The sequence below is a fragment of the Geotrypetes seraphini genome, chromosome 4 (genome assembly GCF_902459505.1).
Source record: "Geotrypetes seraphini chromosome 4, aGeoSer1.1, whole genome shotgun sequence".
Taxonomy (NCBI): domain Eukaryota; kingdom Metazoa; phylum Chordata; class Amphibia; order Gymnophiona; family Dermophiidae; genus Geotrypetes; species Geotrypetes seraphini.
Window position 1 is genome coordinate 81,296,479 of NC_047087.1, and position 24,835 is coordinate 81,321,313.

Here is a 24,835-nt window from a genome sequence, read left to right on the forward strand (position 1 = left end):
GATTTGATATAAAATGTATTTTTATCAGTGTATAATTGCTGAGTGTGAAAACAAAAGTTATAGATATAATACCAATACATTTTCTCTGTTAAGCAAAATAATAGCAAATTTTAAGAAAAACTGAGCTTTATGTAATCAGTGGCTTTGAGGGACCCCAGGATGGGCTTTAAATTTTATTAATTTATTTATTTGCATTTATATCCCATCCTACCAGAAGAGCTCAGAGTGGGTTATAAGTTTACATGCATAATAAAACATAACATGTATACATAATAAAATATTACAGGATATAGTAATGTCAAGCATGACAGTACATTTTAGATCATGACATGATAGGACAATACATAGGGGAGCTTGATAGAACTCAAAAGCATGGCAATGCTTAATAGGATATGACAGGACAAGACCTCATACAGCATGGGGTGGTGATGTTATGAGTTTGGTATGACATTGCGGTAACTAATAGAGCTTGACAGTATATTATAGTGCCTGACAGTACAAAGCGTGGTAAGACAGCACATAACAGTGCATGGCAGTGCATTTTTAAAAACATATTTTTTGATCAAGCACAATCAAATTTGTGGCAAAAACTTCAATTCACACAGTTTTTCCGGACAACTCTACTGCACCGACATCTACTTACATGTGCAATTTAGAATACAGTAGATTATGTATGTCTCTGCTGTATTTGTCTGCCCTCATTTACACCACCTATATAGCCAATGAAACTGTGGGTGTCTGAATGTTATGTACACCAGTACTGGGTTGCAGTAGTCACCTAGGTTTTATTACAGAATAGGCTTTTACTGCACATCCTCAAATTACTTAAATCAAATCTTATCTACAATTTGTGAGTCGCTCTATGCCTAGGTAGGTTCAAGGAGATGTACAATTTGAGTAATACAGAGAAGAGAGGGGGGAGAGGAGAAGAGACAGGAGAGGAGAGGGAGGGTGAAAGGTTTTCTAAAATAAGGTAAAGAGTGGAACATTTTGCATTGAAGAAATTGAAATCTCAATCCGTGTAGGTTACTAACCATCAATGGAACGTATTGCCCTGGAGAGAAGAGTCTTCGGGTTTTTTTTCGGAATTTGGGATAGCTGGGTTCAGTTTTGATTGTTGTTGGGAGGTTGTTCCAGGTTTTTGGGCCAAGGTAGGTGATTAGTATGCTGAATGTGCGCTTGCATGTTATTCCTTTAGGAGACAGAAGGATAAGAAGGAGTTTCTTGATGTTTCTGGTTGAATTGAATAGAGAATTGGTGAAGAGATTTATGAGAAGTATAACTGAGTTTACATACAAGATGTGTTATATAATGCAAGATATTTTGAATCTGATGTGAGCATTGATTGGTAGCCATTGGAGTTTGTTGAAGTACGGCAAGATGGAGTCATATTTCAGTTTGAAGATTTGCCGTATTGCCATGTTTTGAATCAGTTGAAGTTTCCGGGTGAGGGTGGTATTTATACCTACATAGGGTGAGTTACAATAGTCTAGTTGGAACAGTACCAACATCTATGTCAATGGAAGTGCCTAGTTTGTAGAATTGTGTCCAATATGGAGAGTGCTGTCCTTTCTGGATTAATCAGTTACAGGTGTTTCTGTTGCTTAGAGAACCAAACTGGTTTACAGTCTCAGGGGATAGCCATGAGGGAGTATAAGACTCAAGAGTTGACTCTACAAGAAAAAAGTAGAATCGGTGACATCAGCGCAAGTAGATTTGCTCTTAGATAGGTTGTTTGCTCACAGAAATTTGGTGATGATGGAAAATCAAATGTTTGTTTTAAATCCCTGTGTCATTAATGTTCCCCAACCCTGAAAGTACCTACAAGAGGTACCTACATGAGGTTTTTGTTACCAGGAGGAATCACTTCACCTATTAATTAGGCTTTCTTTCTTGCTATCTGGGAGAAAGGGGTCAGGGTCTAGGAAAATCTCCTCTAGTTATAATCTTACTGTGGATAGCTTGGAGATTGCTAGGATATTGGATCAGTTTGGAGAGTATCTTTATTAATATCTTTTGCCTCTCCCATGGATGGACAAGCTATTCTGCGATTTTGTTTTCATTGAAGGCACATGATTTTTCCTGCACAAAAAATATGTGCAGCTCAGTAAACTTTCTCAGAAACAGAGGAAGAGGTTTTTAGCTATGTGCCTTTTTGATGAACCTGGTCAAAGTTTGTCATGCTCAACATAGTCAAAAGTCTTGGTATAATCAATGTTGCACAGGTAGAGCTTAGTCTGGTACTCCCTCTCCTTTTCTATAATCCACCTCAAGTTTATGATGTGATCACGGGAGTAGTATGAGGGATGCTGAGAAGTTCTCAGCCCAACCAACCCCCTAAATTCTGAGCATTATTGTAGCACTGCCATTGAAAAAAAGTGTTCTTATTTTGTTAAGTGCTGATCTGCAGGAAAAAAAAAAATTTCAATGTTTTGACATTGTTTCAGATCATTGATTGAACCATATCCATGTCATTCTCTTCTTGGTTGAGATGAAAACTTTTCAGCACCCCCTTGTAAATGTATGATGAAATATCAAAATATTAAATATGTTTTATTTGAACCATTGCAGCTTAGAACATATTTGAGTCGCATAAGCCTAGAGCCTAGATTATGATATATGTACTTTTGAATTGAGATCTGCTAGAAAGAATTATTGATTTGCTGTAAATAGAACTAGGATTGTTTCCTCTGATGTTAACTTTCATTGTATGATTTGTATTGTTTTGTTTTTGTTTTTCCCATTTTTGATTAACTTACCTGGGCATTTCTTCTTGTCCTCCTTTCCACTGGAAACTTGACGTGCTACTTTTTCTTTAGACATTTGCACAGGTTATGCTGCTCCTGTTCCCTATGTTTCTTCTTGTCTAGCTTTCTTGCCAAGTTATTCACTTGGATGTGTTTTTTTTAATGATAAAATTTTTAAAAAATGGATGGGAAACCACACTGTTACAGTACAAAATTGCTTGCCCCATCATTCGATCACCAGAAAGTAAAATGAATGGAAGATTGATCTCAAACTTGTTCCTATGCACATACCTGCTAAACTGTACATTAGTGTAATTGAGATGTTATCCTAAAGTTTGATATAAAAGTTCATTATGGAAATAACTTTAGAAAGTATTTCAAGTTTCAAGTTTATTAAGGCTTGATATATCGCTTTACATTCCTAACCGGTTTACATCAAATATTGTTAAAAATAGGGGGATAATACAAACCTAATTAAAATGTTGAATAAATCAGTGTTTTTCAACCTTTTTACACCTATGGACCGGCAGAAATAAAAGAATTATTCTCTGGACCGGCATCGGTCCGTGGACCGGCGGTTGAAGAACACGGGGCTAAGTCGTGGGCCAGACCCTGCCCATCTCTACCCAATCTCCACCCCAGACCCCACCCCCATGATAGTGCTAATTGCACCTTGCACGTCCCTTGCCTCATCTGGAAGCCTTCCCTCTGACGTTGCAACGTCAGAGAGAAGGCTTCCGGTTCAGACGTAGGATGCCTATAGGAGCCACTGCCCGTGGCTTTGTGCACTGAATCAGTTAGGAAGAGGGAGCTGGCTCAAAGATAACACCGCATCGATCGCACCGTGGACCGGCAGTTGAAGAACACTGTTTTGGGCCAGATACACGTGCTGGCCCTGTGGACCGGCAGGGAATTTCTGTGGACCGGCACTGGTCTATTGGCCGGTGGTTGAAGAAAACTGGAATAAATCATACAAAAAAATAAACAAACTAGAAACATGTGGAAAATGGCTGTTATAAAATTGTGAGGCAACTCTTGCTCTGAAGAACAAGTATATTTTTACACAGACTGTGTTTCCAGGGATTCATACTTGCTCAGAGTAAACTGTATGTAGAAATTTGCACTTATAGGCACATTTGGATGTTACTGAGAATTTTTCTAGGAGCCTATGATATAAAGGCACATACAAATCATATGTTGTCTTTATTAATACACAAATACATAATCACATATCGGTATCCATCAGTAGCATTTGATTGATTTATTTACTCATTTATTTAGCCCGTCCTCCCAACAGGAGCTCAGAACGGGCTATAAGAGTACATTCATAGTATGGGTAGGACAAACTTTAGTGAGGAATACAGACTTTACAGCATTTACAGTATAGAAAAAGGGAGTTTAGATTACAGCATTTACAGTGTAGATATAACATACAAACTTAAAAATACAGACTTAGTGGACATAGGGTGGATTAAATTGTAGCATTTTCAGTGTAGATATAACATGGAGGTAAAAATTGTTTTTCTTAGCAGGTGAGAGCATCTTTGTTGTTGGAGAATGTGGTAGTAATTTGGTTATATTTGCGGTGGCATGCGAGTTTTAGTGAGATTCTGTTTGGTGTAATTAGGTGGTGTCTTTGAGATCCATCCATCAGGGGTGTAGACCCGGGTTGTTAAGGAGCTGGGTTTGTAAAGAGGAAGGTTTCACGGTTTTCCTGAAGTTCCAAAGACTGTGATCTAATGGATGGGGGGGATGATGTGCCATATTCTAGGTAAGTAATGAGAATAAGAGTGTCTTCTGGCTGTCTCAGATGTGAGTGAGCGGCCAGGTGGCAGGATCATCTGTTTTTTAGTTTGAGATCTCAGTGATCGTTTGGGGGCATAAATTTATGGTTTTGATCCTATGTAGTTTGGTGTCACCTTGTGTAAAGTCTTGAAGGCTAACACCAAGGATTTACAAGCGCATAGTTTTTGGATAGGCAGCCAGTACATGGAAGTTATCAATGTTTTATACTTCTATGTTTATTAGGTTGGTTCCTACTCTTATCTACTGGTCCTAAAAATCACAAAAAAGCAAATGATACATTTTGATAGACACGTGACAGGATATTATGTCTTTAGAGTGTCACATGTATTGGGGGTTTTGTAGAATTTGTATTTAATTAAATGCTTTATTTTTGTATAGGTTAAGAGTAATTTATTTATATTCCACCTTTCAAAATGCAGATTTTTAATATTCATTAAAAAAAATGAAACAATGAATCAAATGTATACAGTAAAACAGCACAAACAAAAACAGTGAAAAAGATTTTTTTAAAAACAAACCCACTCATACAATCACACAATACACACAAAAAAAGATCCAAACAATAGTACAAGTGCAGTAATTCTGTGTATGCTCCAGCTACTCTAAAACAGACACATTCTCATGAGTCAATCCTGAATAGTGCCCTGGCAGATATTTTCTATTTTATTTTATTTTTAATCTTTATTGATTTTTAATCTAAAAACAGTGCTATATAAATAGAAGAACAGTAGATATTACATACATTGCACTAATTCCTATATAGGTAACATTTTTATCATTCAAGAATTTCAGTTTTCTATGTATAATAATAACATAATATAACATAGTATATAATATAAATGAGGAATAAAGTTACCCAAATGTTGCCATCAATATTTAATCCTTTCCCTCCCTCCCCCTCCCTCCATGGATGTGTAAAGGTAAATGAACAAAAGGAAAGACAAGATAAATAAACATTATTATAAAATTATCCCTTACAATGCCACCTATTCGTTCTGTTAGGCTCTTTTTTTACTAAGCTATGGTAGAGGTTTCTACCATGGTCTGGGGCACTAAGTCCCAAATTTTGTAACCGGCGCCTAATATTAGGCACCTATTTTGGAGGCACCCAACTAGATAGGCCCCTATCTAAATTGAGCAACAAGCTCAATTAAGCTTTCTAATCAGCAATAATTGAAACTTAGGTGCCTATAAATAAGGCACCTCTAAAAATTTAGGCGGCCTTTAAAAAAATAGGTACTATGCACATTAGGTGTGGGCGTGGCTACATGTTAGGTGCCTTGTTGCAGAATCACTGCTTTTAAGCGTTCTTACGTGCTCACATAGGCGCCTACCTTGTAGATGAGCCTAGAGCTGGCCTATTTATTGGGTGCCTCCAAAATAGGTGTCGCTCAGCGCGATTCACTAAACAGCACCCAATTGTACTTGAATCGTGCTGAACAGTGCCTAACTTTTGGGCGCTTCTTATAGAATTTGCCCCTAAATGCTCCGACGCTGCTCCAATGCTCATAAGAGTTCTATGAGCATTGTAACATTTAGTGCTCTGGGCACCGGTAGAAATCTTTATTGTAGCTTAATAAAAGGGGGTCTAAATAGTTATTGATGTTTGGTGGCTGCCTCTCTTGTAGCTTATCTATTTTCTTCTTGTTTTCAGATTGCATTTGTAGGTTCTGCTGAACCATTGGGATGAAAGGAAGGGAACAACATGAAATGGAAAAGTCTTGCTTCATTTATTATAACAGCAGCCTTTAGTCTGTCTACTTCCCCGCAGGTACTGGGTCAACTTATTCCAGGTAGGTGAATTTCCACATTCTTATAATGATGTTAGTTTCATTTTCATGTCATTTGCTGCTTTCCTTGGCAGATGTGGCATGACTTATTGTGTAAATGTGGTAATGTCTTTGTGATGTACATAGGATATGTATGTGTGTACACAGACAGAATGGGTTGATGTGCTTGCATTTTGCTAATGTTTTAGGATGAAGATCTGAGTGTCTTAGATTACATGCACAGCCTGTTAATAAGCTTGATTCCCTAACTAATTAGAATCTGACTTTGTATGCATGTTGACTAGTGGAAAGTTGGATACTCTGGCATTAATGTTCACAGGGACCAAGTCTGGCAGCTTACTGTAGAGATCTGTTTTACCAGTGGGAAATAAATTGATTTTCTAAGACTTGGTGTAATGCCTATAGTGCTACCTTTTTATAGGTAGGGTTGGTGGTGTTAAGATATGTAAACTTTTCTGTAGGCTCTGAGTGCAACATTTTGTAATATTTCATAATATATGTGGCAGTTAGCACTAGAGGGAGGTTATGTTCCTGTTACTGAGGCATCATCAAATTATTCATTAAAACTTTAATATTTAATAGTATGCTGTCAATTATGTGATTTTACAGGATCATTCTTTGTGAGGGTAGGAAGGTCATGATTTTTGCCTTCAGAATCAAAATTTTGGATGGGCTTTGATTCTTTTAAGTTCTTAGTAATACTGCTGCCCACTGCTCACAGGCATTGTCTATTGCCACTTTTCTCATCCACGTTTCTAGTTTATTCTTCATACTCTGTCGCCTGATTCAAGCTGGCATTAAGAGATAAGGGTGGAGTTGCTTCTAAAACTTTCCTGTCATTAGTAACTCTCCCAGCACACAGTAGAAATCTGTGGAGCACCAGGGCCAGTTAAAACAGCTGTGAGTCACATGGACAACCAAGGCATCAGTAGCAGAAAGCAACATAGAGAAGTAATGGGTCTACTGCATCGCCAGTTGCACTCTTATGCTGCCAGTTGGAATTGGACTGCCTGGGGAGAGGCATGGGGCCAGAAGAAATGTAGGAAACCATAAATGTAAACAATAGCCCTGGGTACAAGAAACACATGGCACGCCACTGCTTTTAGAGCATATTCACTAGATATTGAGAAAATCATGTTTTATATAATTTAGAGTCAACTTGTAGATCAAAATGGTTTGGAGGACAATATCATTGGAGCAAACAGTCCTATTGTCACCTGACCTGAATACAACAGCCAAACTTATTTTTGGAAAGAGAAACTATGACCATGTTTCCCCATTGCTAAGAAAACTCCATTGGCTTCCGGTCCATCATAGGACACAATTCAAGTATGCATGTGTGGTTTTCAAACTCCTTTTTGGAATATTTGACTCTTTGATTCCCCTTAGTGGGAATTCCTTTAGATCCTGCTATTCAAGAATTACAACAATTCACAAATTAGCATTTCCTTCTCTGAAAGGTATTAAATGCATTGGGAAGCTTAGTAAATCTTTTACTTTTAAATTGGTGAGAATTTGGAATGGAGTTCCAGCTTTATTCTGTAATTCACTTTATTCTGCAATTCGCTTCATTCTGCAATTCGCCTTATTATCTAGCTCTATTCTGAAATTCGCAGATTGTCCAGCTTTATTCCTTGGGTTGCATACAAGAGATCTATATTACATACTTAAGATGCATATTTTCATTTTATCTATTTCTTGTGTTAATAAGTTGTACCCTCACTTCTTGCATTCTGTAATTTGCTGATTGTCCAGCCTTCTTTGATGTGAACCGCCTAGATGTCATTTGACTATGGCGGTATAGAAGAATAAAGTTAGTATTATTATTATTCCACATTCTCCAAGACTGGTAGATCAATTATTTCAATTTTGAAAAAGTTCAAAAACCTGGTTGTTTTCACAATAGTTAATTTGATTCTAGATGTCGTATAGTAATTTTAAGCAATTCAACATACTTTTTTCTAACTTTTTCCATCCATCTAATTTAACCAATTTCTGTTTTTATCCCACAGTTTTTACTTGTTATGTTTCATTTTTTAACAAACTGTAAACCAAGTCAAGCTTTTTAGAGAGTAGATTTGGTATATAAAATGAAGATTAGATTAGATATGCATATTTCAATTCAGGCTTCCTGCTGGGTATACTGTATAACTGTATAGCTATTAATCTGTATAACTCTGAGCTACTGTATAAGTCAGAGTTGTTGCACATAGAAGACCAGGAGGTTTCCTTGCAATAGAGTGATCTGTTTCTTCGCAAGACACTCCTACATTCTTCAAATGATTACAGGACTACTTGCAAAATAAAACAAAACAAGAAAGCCACTGTGCTCCCCCCTCCCTCCCCCCCCCAAAAAAAAAAAAAAGTAGATGAAAACAAAGGGAATGTTGGATAAAAATGAACATTAGAAAGGACTTCAGTGGAACTATGAACAGCACACCTCTTCAGAGTAGCTGAATTATATTCATGCATCAATACCCATAACTTTTTATGTTGCTACAGCTATTTATCAAATACATAAATCACAGGTTATCAGGGAACCTGACATCTTTTCATTACACTTCAATACATAGGATATTTTACTTTTCTGAAAATATTTTAAATTCCCTGTGAACCAGCTAACCACTGAGAGACGAAAAGCAATAGTATGTTACATTACATTACATTCTGACTTGCATTCCACCAAAGCCCTTATGAGTTCATGGCGGATAACAATATATTTCTATTACTGGGAACAAACCCAGTTAAACATAATGCAATGACAATTATTCAAATAGAGCATTAACAGTAGAAGATGATACATTTCAAAATAACATTTTTTTAAAAACATGAATGTCTTTAAAAGTTTTCTAATAACAGTTTATTAACCTGAACTATTATGGCTTTGGCGGTATATAAGAATAAATTATTATTATTACTGATCTTATTAAAATAGAGAGATCATTCCAAATTAAAAGAGCCCGATAAAAGAAGGATGCCTTCCATTGAACAAATGATCTAATTGTCTTTGGTGAGGGAAATTGAAGATACAATTGCTTCTATACAATATGACCTGGTCTTCCTGCTAGTAATGAAATCAATGTGTTTGAACAGTATGATAATCTTCAAAAAGGCTTTGGTCTCTATTCCCTGCATGTTTAGAATACTAGCATATCAATGTGTGGAATGCTAGCATATTCTACATGAAAATGGTTTCTAAAGCTTTCCTAAAACCCATCTGCAGAGATCAGGGGCAATTTATTCCACAATGCAGAAGCAGCTACAGAGAAGGCTCTGGAACATAGAACATGGAGACTGGAAATATGATGACCAGGTCAGGATGTACACAAGTTTGGCACACGATTTTGATTATTCATGTTTTTTATCCCCATCCCCGACCTCAATACAATTTACTTTTTAAAGCCTCCACAACTTACTTAGGGCCGACTCTGACCCACCCCATCTCACTTCTGCAAGCCACAAACATAAAAGGCTGCCATGAGTTCCCGAGACTAGTGGTAACTCACAGAAACCCTTTATTTTGGTGGCTCTGCATGGGGCAGGAGTGTAATAAGAGTGCTCCTGTCCCTCTTCACTGCTAGACCACCAGGCTATAAAAAGTAAGTTGTGGAAGGGTCCAGGAGGTGGGAGGGAGGCATGGGTGGGTGTGATACGTATGGGACATACCTGTAGTCTGAGAGTTTGTTTTTTTTGTTTGTAACAATGACTGTTTAAGAAACCATCTGCCATGCAAAAAGGGATCTTAATACGGAATAACAACTTTCTTTTTTTAAAAGGGGAACTAGAGTTCAGAAAGATAACTTGCACCTGGCAAGACAGGATATGGATGATTCAATCGAGAGAAGGGGGGGGAAAGACAGGATGTGCATAAATGGTTAGTGAACTTGTCTGTGATATGTTCATGTTTGAACACATAGACAAACCGGACCCTGACCATAACTTGTCTGTGAACACGTAGACAAACCGGACCCTGACCATAACTTGTCTGTGAACACGTATACAAACCGGACCCTGACCATAATCTGGGCATAAAAGGACAGGCAGAACTCAGTGGAATCGGGACTTCTCCACTGCTGACGAGCCGTGTGATGCTGATATGAAATGAATGCGCTGCCTCTGATAGTCGCTGGTCCTCCGATATCAGGGTGATGATGCAATATATGGTAACAAATTATTGATTCCTTACTGCATGATTTCATTATTATAAAATTGTATGAATAAACCTATATTATGCTTTCAGTCATCTGTGTATGCTATTAATTTTCCCAGTCAGGGAGCTGGTGAGGGGAAGGGAAAGTGGGATATAGCATTACCCTTAGAAAAATAGCAATACAGTGGGTCAGAGTCAACCTTAATTAAGTTGTGGAGGAATCCAAGAGAGATGTGGGAGGCAGGGGTAGGTCAAAGTTGGCCCTAAATTTATTTGCAAATTTTCCTTATTTGTGGGTCGCTTTGGCTTTGCCCCTAACCCCTGCAAATATGGAGGGAGAAGTATACTCAGTTTTAATGATATTGTAGAAAAGGCTCTGCTGACACAGAATTATTGCTAAAATACCCGCAGAAATGGCCGTGTATTTGCCATGCAGTCAGATCATGAATGGCATGGTCCCAAGAGTTCTAATTTTAACCGTTTGGAAAAGGAACATCATTATCCTTGGCAGGTTGGTTGTGTGCAAAATTTGTGTCTTTATAGCATTTGTTGAAGAATCTGATTACCCTTGATAAATGCCTATGCCGAAACTTGGCCAAGTCATATCCAGCTTCAACAAAATATTTTTGATTTCGCTCTTGGTTGTCCCTACTCCTTGGGCTATATTTCTGTTCTTTCACAGGTTTTGCTTTTGCAAAGATCACACTCTTGTTTTTTTCTGCCATGATCCCAAGAGCTTCCCATATGTAAGTGGCAGCACACATTTACCCCCACATTCTATATATGGTGCTTTGAGTTGTATGTACAACTTAATTGATGAATGAGTCAATCAGTGCTGATAATTGATCACTAGCAAGCAATTATCGTCACTAATTGGTACTAATTAGAATTTACACATGCATCATTTTAGGCGCATTCTATAAAGAGGTGTGCATAAATTCTTGTGTGCAGAACTAAAAAGAAAATGTGGCCATGGGAGGGGCATGGGCAGGTTGTGGGAATTCTGAAAATGTATGTGCAGTATTATATAATATACCCGATCTGCACCTAAGTTAGGCGTGGGGATTTACACTAGATTTTAGCTGATGTAAATGGTCATGCCTAAATTGAATCACAGGTCCTTGCACTAACCGCTATTGAATTCAACCATGTCTAACTTTAAGCAGGGTTTATAGAATGGCGCTAAACGGGGTTTTTCCACGCCATACTGTATAAAAAAATTTTCCCCTAATGCTCTTTTTATTTTAATAAAACTTCAATAATAATGGTAAAACAATGTTCTCAGTGACATACAATAACTAAAAAAGATATAATACACTTAAACAGTATATCAAATGTTAATAAAACATAAACATATTACATGCTAGTAGATGATAATTCTTCTTTCACATCATTTATATGTTTTCCGCCAAGACTTCTGTGTCATTGCTAGAGGTTCAAAGGTTTTCATTGCCTCATAGCTTTATATGTCAATTTGTCATTGGTCATTATTTAAGTTTTTTACTTTATGCATTTTAAATTATAGTTTTTATACTTTTAGAAATTAACTGCTATTTAGCTTTAAAAAGCTTCCAATTGATAGCATTCCATAGGATAAGGGTATTGTATATCCAACATGCTTTATCAAGGATCTCCCCCTATAACAACAAAAAGTGTTTAAATAATGAGATTATTTAATAAAAATTCTAAAACCCCGTCATTTAAGTTACTACCAAATTCTTTCTTATACCTTATTATAGCACAGATGCCATTCATACCCCAGCTTTCTTCAGAATGAAAATGGTGCCAGCATGTCTATCCTGTTTAAATATATCTCAGCTGACTCTCTGTCCCTCAATAGAAAAGAGCCTGCTTAGAGACATCATTCAAGCTCTGCATTAAGGTCAATAGATGTCACTGAACAGAGATAAAAGATTCATAGCTGTTCTTTAAAATTGAAACACCTTTCTATGATAAATACCCTCCCTCTCTACTTGAAGTTGTTCAATAATTCTCCATCTATTGAATGTTGTTTACCCATCCAGTGCTCCACTGGAGATGCTTGTATATTTTTAGTAAAGATTATAGATTTATGCTCATTCAGATGAATCTTCATTGGGTGACTGGAACACCCTATATATACTAATTTACAGGGGCATGCTATCATATATACTACTTTCATACTATTACAGCTTGTTTCAGATTATGCTGTTATACAGATTTTAGTTTGTGGATCTGTCCACTATCTCCTCGCTCGTGTGCCTGTCCCATGCTTTCTTGAATTCAGACATGCTATATTTCCTTAGATTACTCTTGAGCCTATCACTTCTTAACTAAATCCTATGTCCTCTCATTCCGGAGCTTCCTTTCACATAAAAGAGATTTCCCTCATGCCATGTCAGCATTTAAATATCTCTATCATATCTCACCTCTCCCGCTTTCCTTCAAAGTATACATATTGAGATCTTTAAGTCTGTCCTCATATGCCTTATGATGAAGATCACCAACCATTTTAGTAGCCTTCCTCTGGACCGATTCCATCCTGTTTGTATCTTTTTGAAGGTACCTTCTTCAGAATTGTACACAATATTCTAAATGAGGTCTCACCCGAGTCTTATATAGTTTGATATGCAGGCTGTGCCTGCTAGGTCTGGCCCTAGAGTAAGACCCATTTCTAGAGCAGACATTTCTCATTCGGGTACATTTAAAACCCATTCTGACAAGTTCCCCGACTTTCCTTCTTTGTCCAGTAGAGGGAGACAGGGAGCTGAGTTGCAGATTTCCCCTCCCCCACACTGTTCCAGAGTAACTAACAGGATATCCTCTGCACCTGGGAGTTTTGGGTGTGGTTGCAGGCTTCTAAACCTGAAGTCTGAACTATTAGAGAGGCAGAGGGAGAAACTAAGGGCAGAGGAGCAGCTGCAGTTGAAGAACTGGCAGCCAAGCTCAGGGCTAAGAGCTCTGCAAGGCCGCCAACAGCCGGAATGCATGGAGTTAACAGAAGCCGGAGTAGATTTATCTCCTGACCCGTCTTAAGTCCCTCAAGACTTGGAGCTGGATCCGGAGCCTAATGCTGTGTTTGAGAACGGAGTCCAACCCATGGAGGTGTGCTTGTCCAAAAAGGCAAGCAGTGGAAACTGCCTAGGAGGATTATAAAATCCTGTGTTTTGTTTTTGAACTATTTTGAAAATGCAGGGTGGGAACCTTTATAAGAACTGTGAAAGACTCATGCTGTTTTGTTTTTTTTCTTCCTTTTGAGAAGTTGGACTGTTTCAAGTCAAGGTGGTGGGGTTTGCCCCGCATTCAAAGAGGTGGGATCGAGGGCCTAAGTTTGGTAATAGTATCACCACGCGGAGCACACCGCCTGACCAGCATTTTTCTCTGCTGGAAAAGTCAGTGCCGTAGCACTGGTATACACCAATGTTAGCTGGCTAAAAGAAAAGACTGTTGAATTATTATTATTATTATTTTTTAACCTTCCAAGCTGGGACTATTAGTTAATTGTGGATCCCATAACTGCTTGTGAATAAGGGTTGCATGTTGGGGGGTTTAAAACCACCTGGAGTTTACATTCAACTCAGAGACTGTTTTGTTGTGCCAGTTTGATGTTTTGGACTATGTTTTACTATCAAGAATCCTGACATGTTTGTTTTTGTTTTATAACTGGCTTGTGGGCAAACAAGCGAAGCAGCCTATTTGCTTTGATTTAAGAAATAAATCCAGTCCTTTGTTTGCCTATTACTTACCTAGTGTGTTGGTGGATCCTTTCACTGAACGTTTACTTTATTTTTTTTTTCTTCCTTGTGCTGCCCGCAGCGGCGCACAAGAGTAATTCCCTTGTCCCGGTGGCCTGGGACCCATTGCCTTGAGGCTGCCGGTGACAAAAGGGGCATCAATACCTCATTTTTCCTTCAGGCCATACCTCTCTATGCACCCTAGCATCCTTCTAGTTTTCACCATCACCTTTTTAACCTGTTTGGCCACCTTTAGTTCCTCACATACTATCACACCCAAGTCCCACTCCTCTTTCATACGCAAAAGTTTGTCACCCCAAATTGTACCGTTCCCTCATATTTTTGCAGTCCAAATGCATGACCTTACATTTCTTAGAATTACATCTTAGCTGCCAAATTTCAGACCATTCTTCAAGCTTCGCTAGGTTCTTCCTCATGTTATTCACAACCCTATTCCAATCCCTCGTACTGAGTCTACTTGACTACTGTAACATCACCTATTTAGCAATTTCCCAAAAGAACATGCAGCGTTTACAATTGATGCAAAATGCAGCGGTCAAACTGATCTTTGGGCTGAGGAAGTTTGACCACGTGACACCCTACTACCGGCAGCTGCATTGGCTGCCAATGGAGGCGCGCGTAAAGTTTAAATTTTCCTGCTTCTGCTTCAAAGTACTACATGGACTTGCCCTTAAATATATAACTGACCTTTTCGTCTTCTCAGCCAACAGACACAAGAGAAGCTCACATTCCAACTTCGTTTCCCCCCCAGTGAGAGGTTGTAAACTGAAAAAACACCATGAACATCTTCTCTCGCACCAAGCAGCATCATGGGGTAAAGACCTAGAACAATTGCTTTCACCCACTACTTATGAGGAATTTAGGAAACGTCTGAAAACACACCTGTTCTTAAAGTATCTAGACAACTGATCCTCTCTTCTCTCTCCACTCTATAGCGATTAACTTGTTCTATTGATCACTCTCTCCTCAAAAATGGATTTCCTGCCTATTAACCCTCTTTCTTCCTCCCCTCTTAAAGTCAATCAATTTGTACCTTTGTTTAATCTTTGTAAACCGCATAGAACTTCACGGTATTGCGGTATATAAGCTGTTATTATTATTATTATTATTATTACTCTATTGCATATTTTGGTATCATCCACAAAGAGGCAAATCTATTCGGCCCCATTGCATTGTCCACTTTCAATTTAGCTAGTTCCTCATGAATACGATCCTCTGAAAATCTATCAGTGTCTACCTTACCTCCATCCCTATTTGTATTTGTCTTCTGCGTAGAGAATGACACGGTAGCGGGTTACCCGCGGCTATCCGCATTTAGTTGCGGGTAACCCGCCGAAACGGGAAGAAAAAATAGTGGCCTCTGCGGGACGGGGACAAGGCCATTCACTGCCCTGTGGAGCGGTGAATGGACTTGTCCCCACAGTGAGGCAATCAAGGATCGCGCGGTCCCCGCCATCTCCCTCCCTCCTTACTGCCGGTTGAATTTTTGCCGGTCCGCGTGAAAAAAAAAAACAACTTCCTTCCTTTTCCCCTGCTCTTACCGCCATGCTCATGCTGCAGCTACTAAAGCCGACAGGAAGTCTTTCCGACGTCAATTCTGACGTAGGAGAGGACATTCTAGGCCAGCCAATCGCTGCCTGGCAGGCCCAGAACGTCCTCTCCGACTTCAGAATTGAGTTGGAAAGACTTTCTGTCGGCTTTAGTAGCTGCAGCATGAGCATGGCAGTAAGAGCAGGGGAAAAGGAAAGAGGCTTTTTTTTATTGAGCAGCAGGGAGGCAGCAGGCTGGCTTTGGCTAGGGAGGGAGAAAGGTAGGCAGGCAGGATTCGGGGGTGGGGGTGGGGGTGGGACAAAGTGTGGAAGGCAGTGAGAGGGACATAGGAAGGAGGCACTAGGGGCACTAAAGACATGTGAAGGAGGCACTGTGGGCACTAAAGACAGAAAGGGGCACTAAAGACATGGGAAGGAGGCACTGGGGGCACTAAAGACAGGAAGGGGCACTATGGACATGGGAAGGAGGCACTGGGGGCACTAAAGACAGGAAGGGGCACTAAGGACATGGGAAGGAGGCACTGGGGCACTAAAGACATGGGGAGGAGGCACTGGGGGCACTAAAGACAGGAAGGAGGCACTAAGAACATAGGAAGGAGGCACTGGGGGCACTAAATACATGGGAAGGAGGCACCGGGGGCACTAAGGGCATAGGAAGGAAAGAGGGAGGGAATAGAAAGGGACAATTCTTAGGCAGAAAGAAAGAAATGAAAGAAAGGATACACAGACAGAAGGAAACGCAACCAGAGACTCATGAAATCAATCACCAGACAGCAAAGGTAGGAAAAATGATTTTATTTTCAATTTAGTGATCAAAATGTGTCAGTTTTGAGAAATTATATCTGCTGTCTATATTTTGCACTATATTTGTCTATTTTTCTATAGTTACTGAGGTGACCGAGCTTGCGGAGATGGGGCGGAAACAGAGTTTTTAAATTTTAGTCCTAGTAGTTTGCCAGTCCACAAAATAATTATTTTATTTCTGCCGGTTCACGGGTGTAAAAAGGTAGATGTAGAGTATGCCGGCTTTCTTTTTCGCCCAGCCGCGCGTGTTCAAAAAGCCGCGCTTGCGCGGCTGCTCGAGTTGATCAATCTTCTCCTCTCTTACAACTTCCTGTTTCTGGTTGCGTCAGAAGAGAATATTGAACAAATGAGCACCCGCACGTGCTGCTGGGCGAAAAAGAAAGCCGGCATACTCTACATCTAAGGTGAGATGGAGGGAGAGAGATGGCGGAACACTGCAATCGGTCGGGTGTCTGCTGTTTTTGTATCACTGCCTGCCTGCGCTCACGTTCCAGATCCTCCTGCATTTTTAGTGTGCACAATTGACCTGATTCGAGCTTTGGTGAACATGGGGGACATGTCATTGCAAGGGAGGACGTCAATTGATTTATTTTATGTTCTGTTTTTACTACAGGGCAGAGGCACTGAAACAGATTCTCAGTGCAGTAGTAGTAGTGGTAGGACTCTCTTCTGTCTTCATGGTGTTTCGCAGTACTGAGGCTTATATGGATGCTGCGGGGACGGTGACGGGGCGGTGAATGGGATGGCAGCGGCGGTGACGGGGCGGTGAAAGGGATGGCGGTGGCGGTGGCGGTGACGGTGACGGGGCGGTGAAGGGAACGGCGGTGACGGGGCGGTGCAGAGGATGGTGGGCCGAGGATGGTGCAGTGACGGGGACAGATTTTTTCCCCGTGTCATTCTCTACTTCTGCGGTCCTGCTGCAGTCCTTCTGCGGTCCTACTCTTGGTGAACACAGAGCAGAAATATTTGTTAAGCAATTCAGCCTTATCATTATCAGCTTCTACATATTTCTCCCCTTCACCTTTGAGTCTCACAATGCCACTTTTGCACTTCTTCCTATCACTAATATACTGTACCTAAAAAAAAATCTTGCCCCCCCCCCCTCGTTTTACCATTTCAGCTATTTTTTCTTCCATTGGCACCTTTGCTTTCCTTACTACTTGACTAGCCTCTCTTAAATTTTTCCAGATACTTTTACCTGCCTTCCTTGCTCTGTAATCTTTTATTTATGAAAGCTAACCTCTTTTTCCTTACCATTTCAGCTTCTACTTTTGAGAACCAAAGCAGCCTTCTTTTCCTCTTACTTTTGCTTACTTTCCTTACAAAATGGTTTGTTGCCCTTACAATAGCTCCTTTCAGTTTTTGCTCACTGCTTTCCTACTTCTTCCAGATGTTCCCATCCAGACATTTCCTTAATATAATTTCCCATCTGAACAAAGTTTTGATGTTTTTTTAAAGTCTAGAACCTTTACTTTTGAATGAGCCCTCTCTACCCCTGCCTTAATATTAAACCACTGTCCATCAATTATAGAGAAGGGTTATTAGTCAGTGACAATATTTTTTTAAAGGGAGAGATTAATATTAAACCACACCATGTGGTGATCACCAGATGCTAGATGATCATCCACTGTAACATAGTAGCATAGTAGATGACGGCAGATAAAGACCCGAATGGTCCATCCAGTCTGCCTAACCTGATTCAATTTAATTTAAATTTTTTCTTCTTAGCTATTTCTGAGCAAGAATCCAAAGCTCTACCCAGTACTGGTCTTGGGTTCCAACTGCTGAAGTCTCGATCAAAGCTCACTCCAGCCCATCTACACCTTCCCAGCCATTGAAGCCCTCCACACATCAGAAACACTTTCCCCATTTGTAAGTACTAAGTCCAGTATGGCTCCATCCTGTATAGATTCCATTACCAACTGGAACAGTTCTTGTAGATAATACAGAATCTCCCTTCTTCTAGAATAGCCTTCTATACTCCTGCAAGTCCCACCCCCACTTTAAAAATTCATAAGTTCCACCCTCATTCAACCTTGCTTTCCCACTGATAAAGACCCACCAAGACCTCCAGATTTTATCTATTTTTCCATTCACCAAAGTTACTAATATGCCTTCTTTAACATTCTTCTGTGCTATACTTTACATAGAATTAAAAACAAAAATAATGGTTTTCACAGTTAACATTATACGTCTTCTGTGATGATATTATTTATTCATATTCAGTGACTGAAGCCACAGAGTAGTTTTCTGTACCCTTATATAAATGTAGGTTGTTGACAAGAGGATACAGATCTAGATAGGTTTATCTTATTTCAGCACAAAAGAGTAGGCCTCTGATACTGTCAGCATTGCATGATAGTTAGAGTAACAATAGTAATAGCTGTCTTCCTATTTTCTTTTGGCAGTGTGCTCCTTCTGGAGGGCTTCCGGCCCAACAAACTCCAAATAAGAGCAGGCCCCCTCAGCCAAAATATATTTTTTTAACATGCAGGTAGCACACACATATTTAAAACTTACCATGGGGTATACTGAGGTGTACCATGGTAAGTTTCAAATGTGTGCGTGTAACCCACATATTAAAATATATACTTTTTTTGGCTGTGGGCGTATCTTGGAGGTGGAGAATGAGCATTATGCGCTAATTCTCCACCTCCAATCGCCACACTGATTAATGCAAGCATTAGTGCATAAGCCCTTAAAGCCTATAAAATAGGTAGTGGTAAGGGCTCACATGCTAATTTTTGTTAAGCTCTGGTAAGCATACAGGTCCATATTCTATAAAAGGCCCCTTAAGTAGAAAAAGCCATTTTAAACAAAATTAGAAGCTTCTTTTTTTTTTTTTTTAAATGTAGGCACCTTCATCATGGCTATCAAGGTGCTTTATGATGCGAGCACTAAGTTCCGTACCTTACTCCTACACTGGATACAAACCATGCTCACAGATGGCATTTTCCCGAATGACCTCAGCGAAATCATCATCACCCCAATCTTAAAAGACCCAAAAGGACCAACAGACCTCTCATCCAACTACAGACCAATAGCCTCAATACCTCTATATATCAAACTAACAGAAGGATTAGTAGCCAAATTCCTCACCAACTATCTCAAGGACCATAACTTACTCCATCCCACGCAATCTGGCTTCAGAACTAACTTCAGCACAAAGATACTACTAGGCTCCCTTATCGACACAGCAAGACAACACCTCAGCATTGGAAAAAATGCTGCTCATACAGTTGGACCTGACGGCGGCATTTGACCTGGTAGACCATAACATCCTACTGCAAATCTTGGACTCAATAGGCATCTCAGATAAAGTATACTCATGGTTTGAAGGTTTCTTAAAATCCACAACATACAAAGTAAAATCAGACAAAGAAAAATCCAAACCTTGGTCCAACCCCTGCGGCGTTCCACAAGGGTCCCCACTGTCCCCTACTCTCTTCAACCTATATACGGCCTCTCTTGGCGTTTACCTGAACAAACAAGGCCTATCCTCTTATAGCTATGCTGATGACATCACCATCCTCATTCCTTTCGACCAACCAATGCTCTTAATGTCAGACACAATACACAGAACTCTAGCTACAGTTACGACTTGGATGGAAGACCACAAACTGAAACTCAACCCAGACAAAACTAAATTCATCCTCCTAGAAAATAACAAAATCCCAACCATAACCAACTTAGAAATCAACTCTATCAACTACCCTTTGCAAACCACCCTAAAACTTCTAGGTATGACTATTGACAGAGGCTGCACCATGCAACCACAAATTAACAAAACAATACAGAAATCTTTCGCAGTTATGAGAAACCTTTGACAAGTCCGAAAATTCTTTGAAAAAACACAATTTCAGCTCCTAGTATAATCTCTAATCCTAAGTATCCTAGACTATTGCAACATCCTCTACTTCCCCTGCCCTGCAATAATGATTAAACAACTACAGACAATTCAGAATACAGCTCTGAGACTCGTCTATTCATTGAAAAAACATGATCACATTACTGAGGCATTCATCAATTCTCATTGGCTTCCAATCCAGGAAAGAATACAATTTAAATTTTACCGTATACTATTTAAAACTATAAATGGAGACAGCCCAACCTACCTAAACGACCGCCTCATCCAAACCACCTCTACCAGGCATAGAAAAACACACACCCTATTCATTTACCCCCCAATCAAAGAAGTAAAATGGAAAAAACTATACAACGGACTACTGGTCACTCAGGCAGCGAAGATAGACAACCAAGTCTCCAACCTGTTGACAACAACCCCAGACTACAAGATTTTTAGAAAGGAAATAAAAACTATACAAGAAATCCCTTAATAAAGCTTAATACCATGATAAAGCTTAACTCCCCTCTTACCATCCCCTCCCTAACCCCAGATTCTACTTTTCCCTCTCTTGGAAACCTTCTCTGATCTAACGTTGTAACCCTTCTTCCATAACTCTTTTTGTAATCCGCTTTGAACCGAAAGGTAATGGCGGAATAGAAATCTGTAATGTAATGCCTAATGCCACTCTAGGTGTGGCTAATGCTGGAAGTGGCATTAGGAGTAGTAAAGCACTTCTGTAGCTGCGATTCACGTGAAAAGGTAGGTACCGGAAATGTAGGCTTTTAAAATCCTGGTTTACATTTCCAGTGCCTACCTTCCACAAAGCCACAATTCTATGAATGGTGCCATCGCATGATTGACTACATGATCGGCGGTCATTTTTTAGGTGGACGACAGCGTCTTTTATAGAGTCTGGCCCACAGTGTTTATCACAGCTTAGCAAAACGACCCCTTAGTATGTAGCATCACTTTGATTATTGTCATAGGTATAAATTAACCATAAATTTTGTGCCTGCTCTTTCTGCAGTGAAAGATTTTAGAGATATACTATCACTGAGCAAACAATTTGTAATTAAACTCTGGAATTCATTGCTGGAGAATGTGGTGAAATCAGTTAGCTTAGTGGGGTTTAAAAAAGGTTTGGATAATTTCCTAAAAGAGAAGTGCATAAGTCATTATTGAAATGGCTTGGAGAAATCTACTGTTTATTACTAGGATAAGCAGCATAGAATCTGTTTTGCTACTTGGGATCTAGCTAGGTACTTGAAACCTGGGTTGGCTACTGTTGGAAAACAAGGAGAAAAGGGTGGTCCCAACCTAAACTGCTCTCGGTTGGCTGCTGTTGGAAACAGGATACTGGGCTTGATGAACCTTTGGTTTTTATGTTTTTATATTATGTTAATGTGTAAATGTCACTGACATTTGGCATTTCATTTCATATTATTATTCAAATAAAATTATATTATTGCAGGTCTGTAATGCTAAAACCATTAGGATAAGCTAAAGTTTTCAAAAAATAAAATAAAACAAAAAGACCCAGCTTGAAAGGAGGTGCATGCTCTTATTTGGAGTTGGTTGGGCCTGGAAGCCCTCCAGAGGGGTGCATTGCCCATGGAAAATAGGAAGACTACTATTGTTATTCTGACCGCCAAGTAATGCTGAGAGTATCGTAGATGTGCTCTTTTGTCTTAAGACTGGGGATACCCCTAGCACAGGTGTCAAAGTTGGTCCTCGAGGGCCACAATCCAGTCGAATTTTCAAGATTTCCCCAATGAATACGCATGAGATCTATTAGCATACAATGAAAGCAGTGCGTGCAAATAGATCTCATTCATATTCATGGGGGAAATCCTGAAAACCCGACTGGTTTGCGGCCCTCGAGGAGGGACTTTGACACCACTGTGCAGGGCCGGACTAAGGGCATAGTAAAGCCACTTTCTACTGCAGCTTTGTAAAAGGACCCCTTATATTGTTTTGATTATTGATGTGAACCCTACAGGTGAAAGCTACCCACAGAATTGCATAAATACAAGCAATCTGATTATCACTATTTCAGTATTTGCTCAAGTAAAAATTAATACAAAGGGTGCTACTTTCTGTTGAATATACTAGTGTTGGAATGATGTGGTCAATTCAGTATATTAGACTGCTAAGTAAAACCCAGCAAAGGGACTTCTGCAGCTTAGAATTCATGGTAAATGTTTTCTACCTTAAAAAAAAAAAAACCTGAATATACTTTTGTTAAAATCTTTCCAAAGCAATTTACCTGTCAGGGAGACATTTACTGTTGCTTTATAAGAAGCACCTGCAGAGTCCAGCTTATTTCCATGATAAGTAACTCCTTCTACTTGCTCTGGTTTCAATCTCATCAGAGCCTCAATAGAATCCACTGAAAGAAGGCAGTTTGCCTCAGATTGCTCTTTCCATCAATTTAGTTTCAGAATAAAATCACAGGTGGCATTTTGATTTTGTCCATGCTTTGTAATTTTCATCAGAGGCCTCAGACCTGAACCGACAGACTCTTTTCACTTGCTCAGACCTCATAGAGTGCTCACGCTTCCTGGCAGGGATCCAGCATTGCGATTATCCTGCAGGCTTGAATAGAGCAAGACCAATTTTGCCTCCAGCAGTAAATTTCCATTTTGCTTTGCTTGGGGCACATGCCTTTCTTATAGGGGTAATTTTTATTTCACCATTTTTAGGGTAAGAAAAAATGTAATTCTAAATCCAACATCTCTTTCCATTCCATGCCAAATACTTTTCCAAAGAAGCACTGTCTTACAGTTTTACCAGTATTAATGGAGCCATAGATAATAGTTTTCATAGGATGGTTATTATAGAGCAAGTAATGAAGGAGAACAATTAAAATAGCCATTACCTCTAAGATTACACTGTCATGTAAGGCCATTACTTATTATATTCAGAATTGATTATAAATTAAAATTATGTGACAAAATGGCTTTTAAAGCATATACTACATATGATATTTTAATTGCATGATAATAAAATATTTCAGCAAGGAAATATCTTTTAATTTATGTTGAAAGAAAACTATACTTTTTTTTAAATACCTCTTTCCAAGTTTATTGCATATATTAAACAATTCCAGCCACTGTATTTGCTTATGATACAGTTGTAATGATTGTGATAACCTGTTTAAAATTTATTAGGGCCCTAAGGTTTTAACCATCTCATTTTCTTCCAGCAAATATAGGAGGGTTTTCATGTAATAGCAATCACTCACTCTTTCTAGCTAGTGTTGAATCACTTTAGGTTTTCTACTTGTCTCTTTTTTTCTTCGTGGATGTATTCCATTGGGAAGTACCGTCTCCCTTCTTTATTAAAATTGCTGCCAGACCTTTCATCTCATGACATTAGATTTTATGCCTAATTCATATAAAACTGCAGTCTCCACTTCATAGCTCTTGTCTCCTGAGACACATGCACTGCTGGATATCTCTGATGTGTAATATCTTTGTTTAATCAGTGTTTGAAAAAGGATTGGGACATATTCAGATTCTCTCCTTGCATTTTAAGCAAGGAGAATGTTTATTTTACCTCTTTACCTTTTGGTGAACTGATGCGATGGATTCATATGTATTATTTATTATTCTGTGCTGTTCCTTTGTATATTTCTATACTAATCTTTCAGACTGCAAAATGAGAAACTGCTTATTGGAAAATAGCCATTCTTATAGATTAAATTCTGAGGCTCTACAGCTTTGAAAACTGGATATTTCAACACACCTTGACGGTTTCTGGTTAATTTTTAAGGATATTATATTATCATTTTAGATGGGAATCCTGATGCCCATGTTCTTCAATGATCTACTGGTAAAATATGGTACTAAAGCCTCCAGCTTCTAAGGAGACTTCCCATTGTTCAGCTTTCGATCATTTGGGAATCCTTTGATTCTGTGTGCAGTTTACAGAAGAAAAAAAATGAAAAAAAGTAGTGTGAGAACTGGGAAGCATGCATATACACTTCTCCCTCCATATTTGCAAGGGTTAGGGTCAAAGATGACCTACAAATACAAAAAAATCACAAATAACTTTTTACTTTCATATTCGCAGGGTTTGTGGTATAGCCCTCGCCAATACCATGAAATCGTGAATAAAACTTATTGTTAATATTCGTGACCACACTGAAACAAGTACTGAACTTTTCTCTCTGCACACTTTTCTCTGATGCTGCTGTTTGTCCGACCATGCTGACAAAAAGCACTGAACTTTTTTCTCGGCACTCCAGGATGACATCATTCGGGTGGCAAAGTCAGCAAGATGAAAACCTAGAAAAATCGAAATCATGAGTGCTGATCCCACGAATATGGAGGGAGAAGTGTAGCAGATTCAGTCTTGTTTACATTTTAGTCATCTGTCCCAGTGTTGGTCTTCTACCTAGTTCCA

General features: G+C 39.2%; 1 protein-coding gene across 1 annotated transcript in view; it reads left to right on the forward strand.

Moving 5' to 3' along the window:
• The window catches only part of LOC117359265 (roundabout homolog 1-like), an 876,223-nt gene that overhangs the window by 374,007 nt on the left and 477,381 nt on the right, over positions 1-24,835 (forward strand). Inside the window, exon 2 of the mRNA XM_033941735.1 lies at positions 6,208-6,346. Within this exon, the coding sequence (XP_033797626.1) occupies positions 6,259-6,346 (88 nt within the window). The 5' untranslated portion in view covers positions 6,208-6,258. The remainder of the gene's footprint in view (positions 1-6,207; positions 6,347-24,835) is intronic.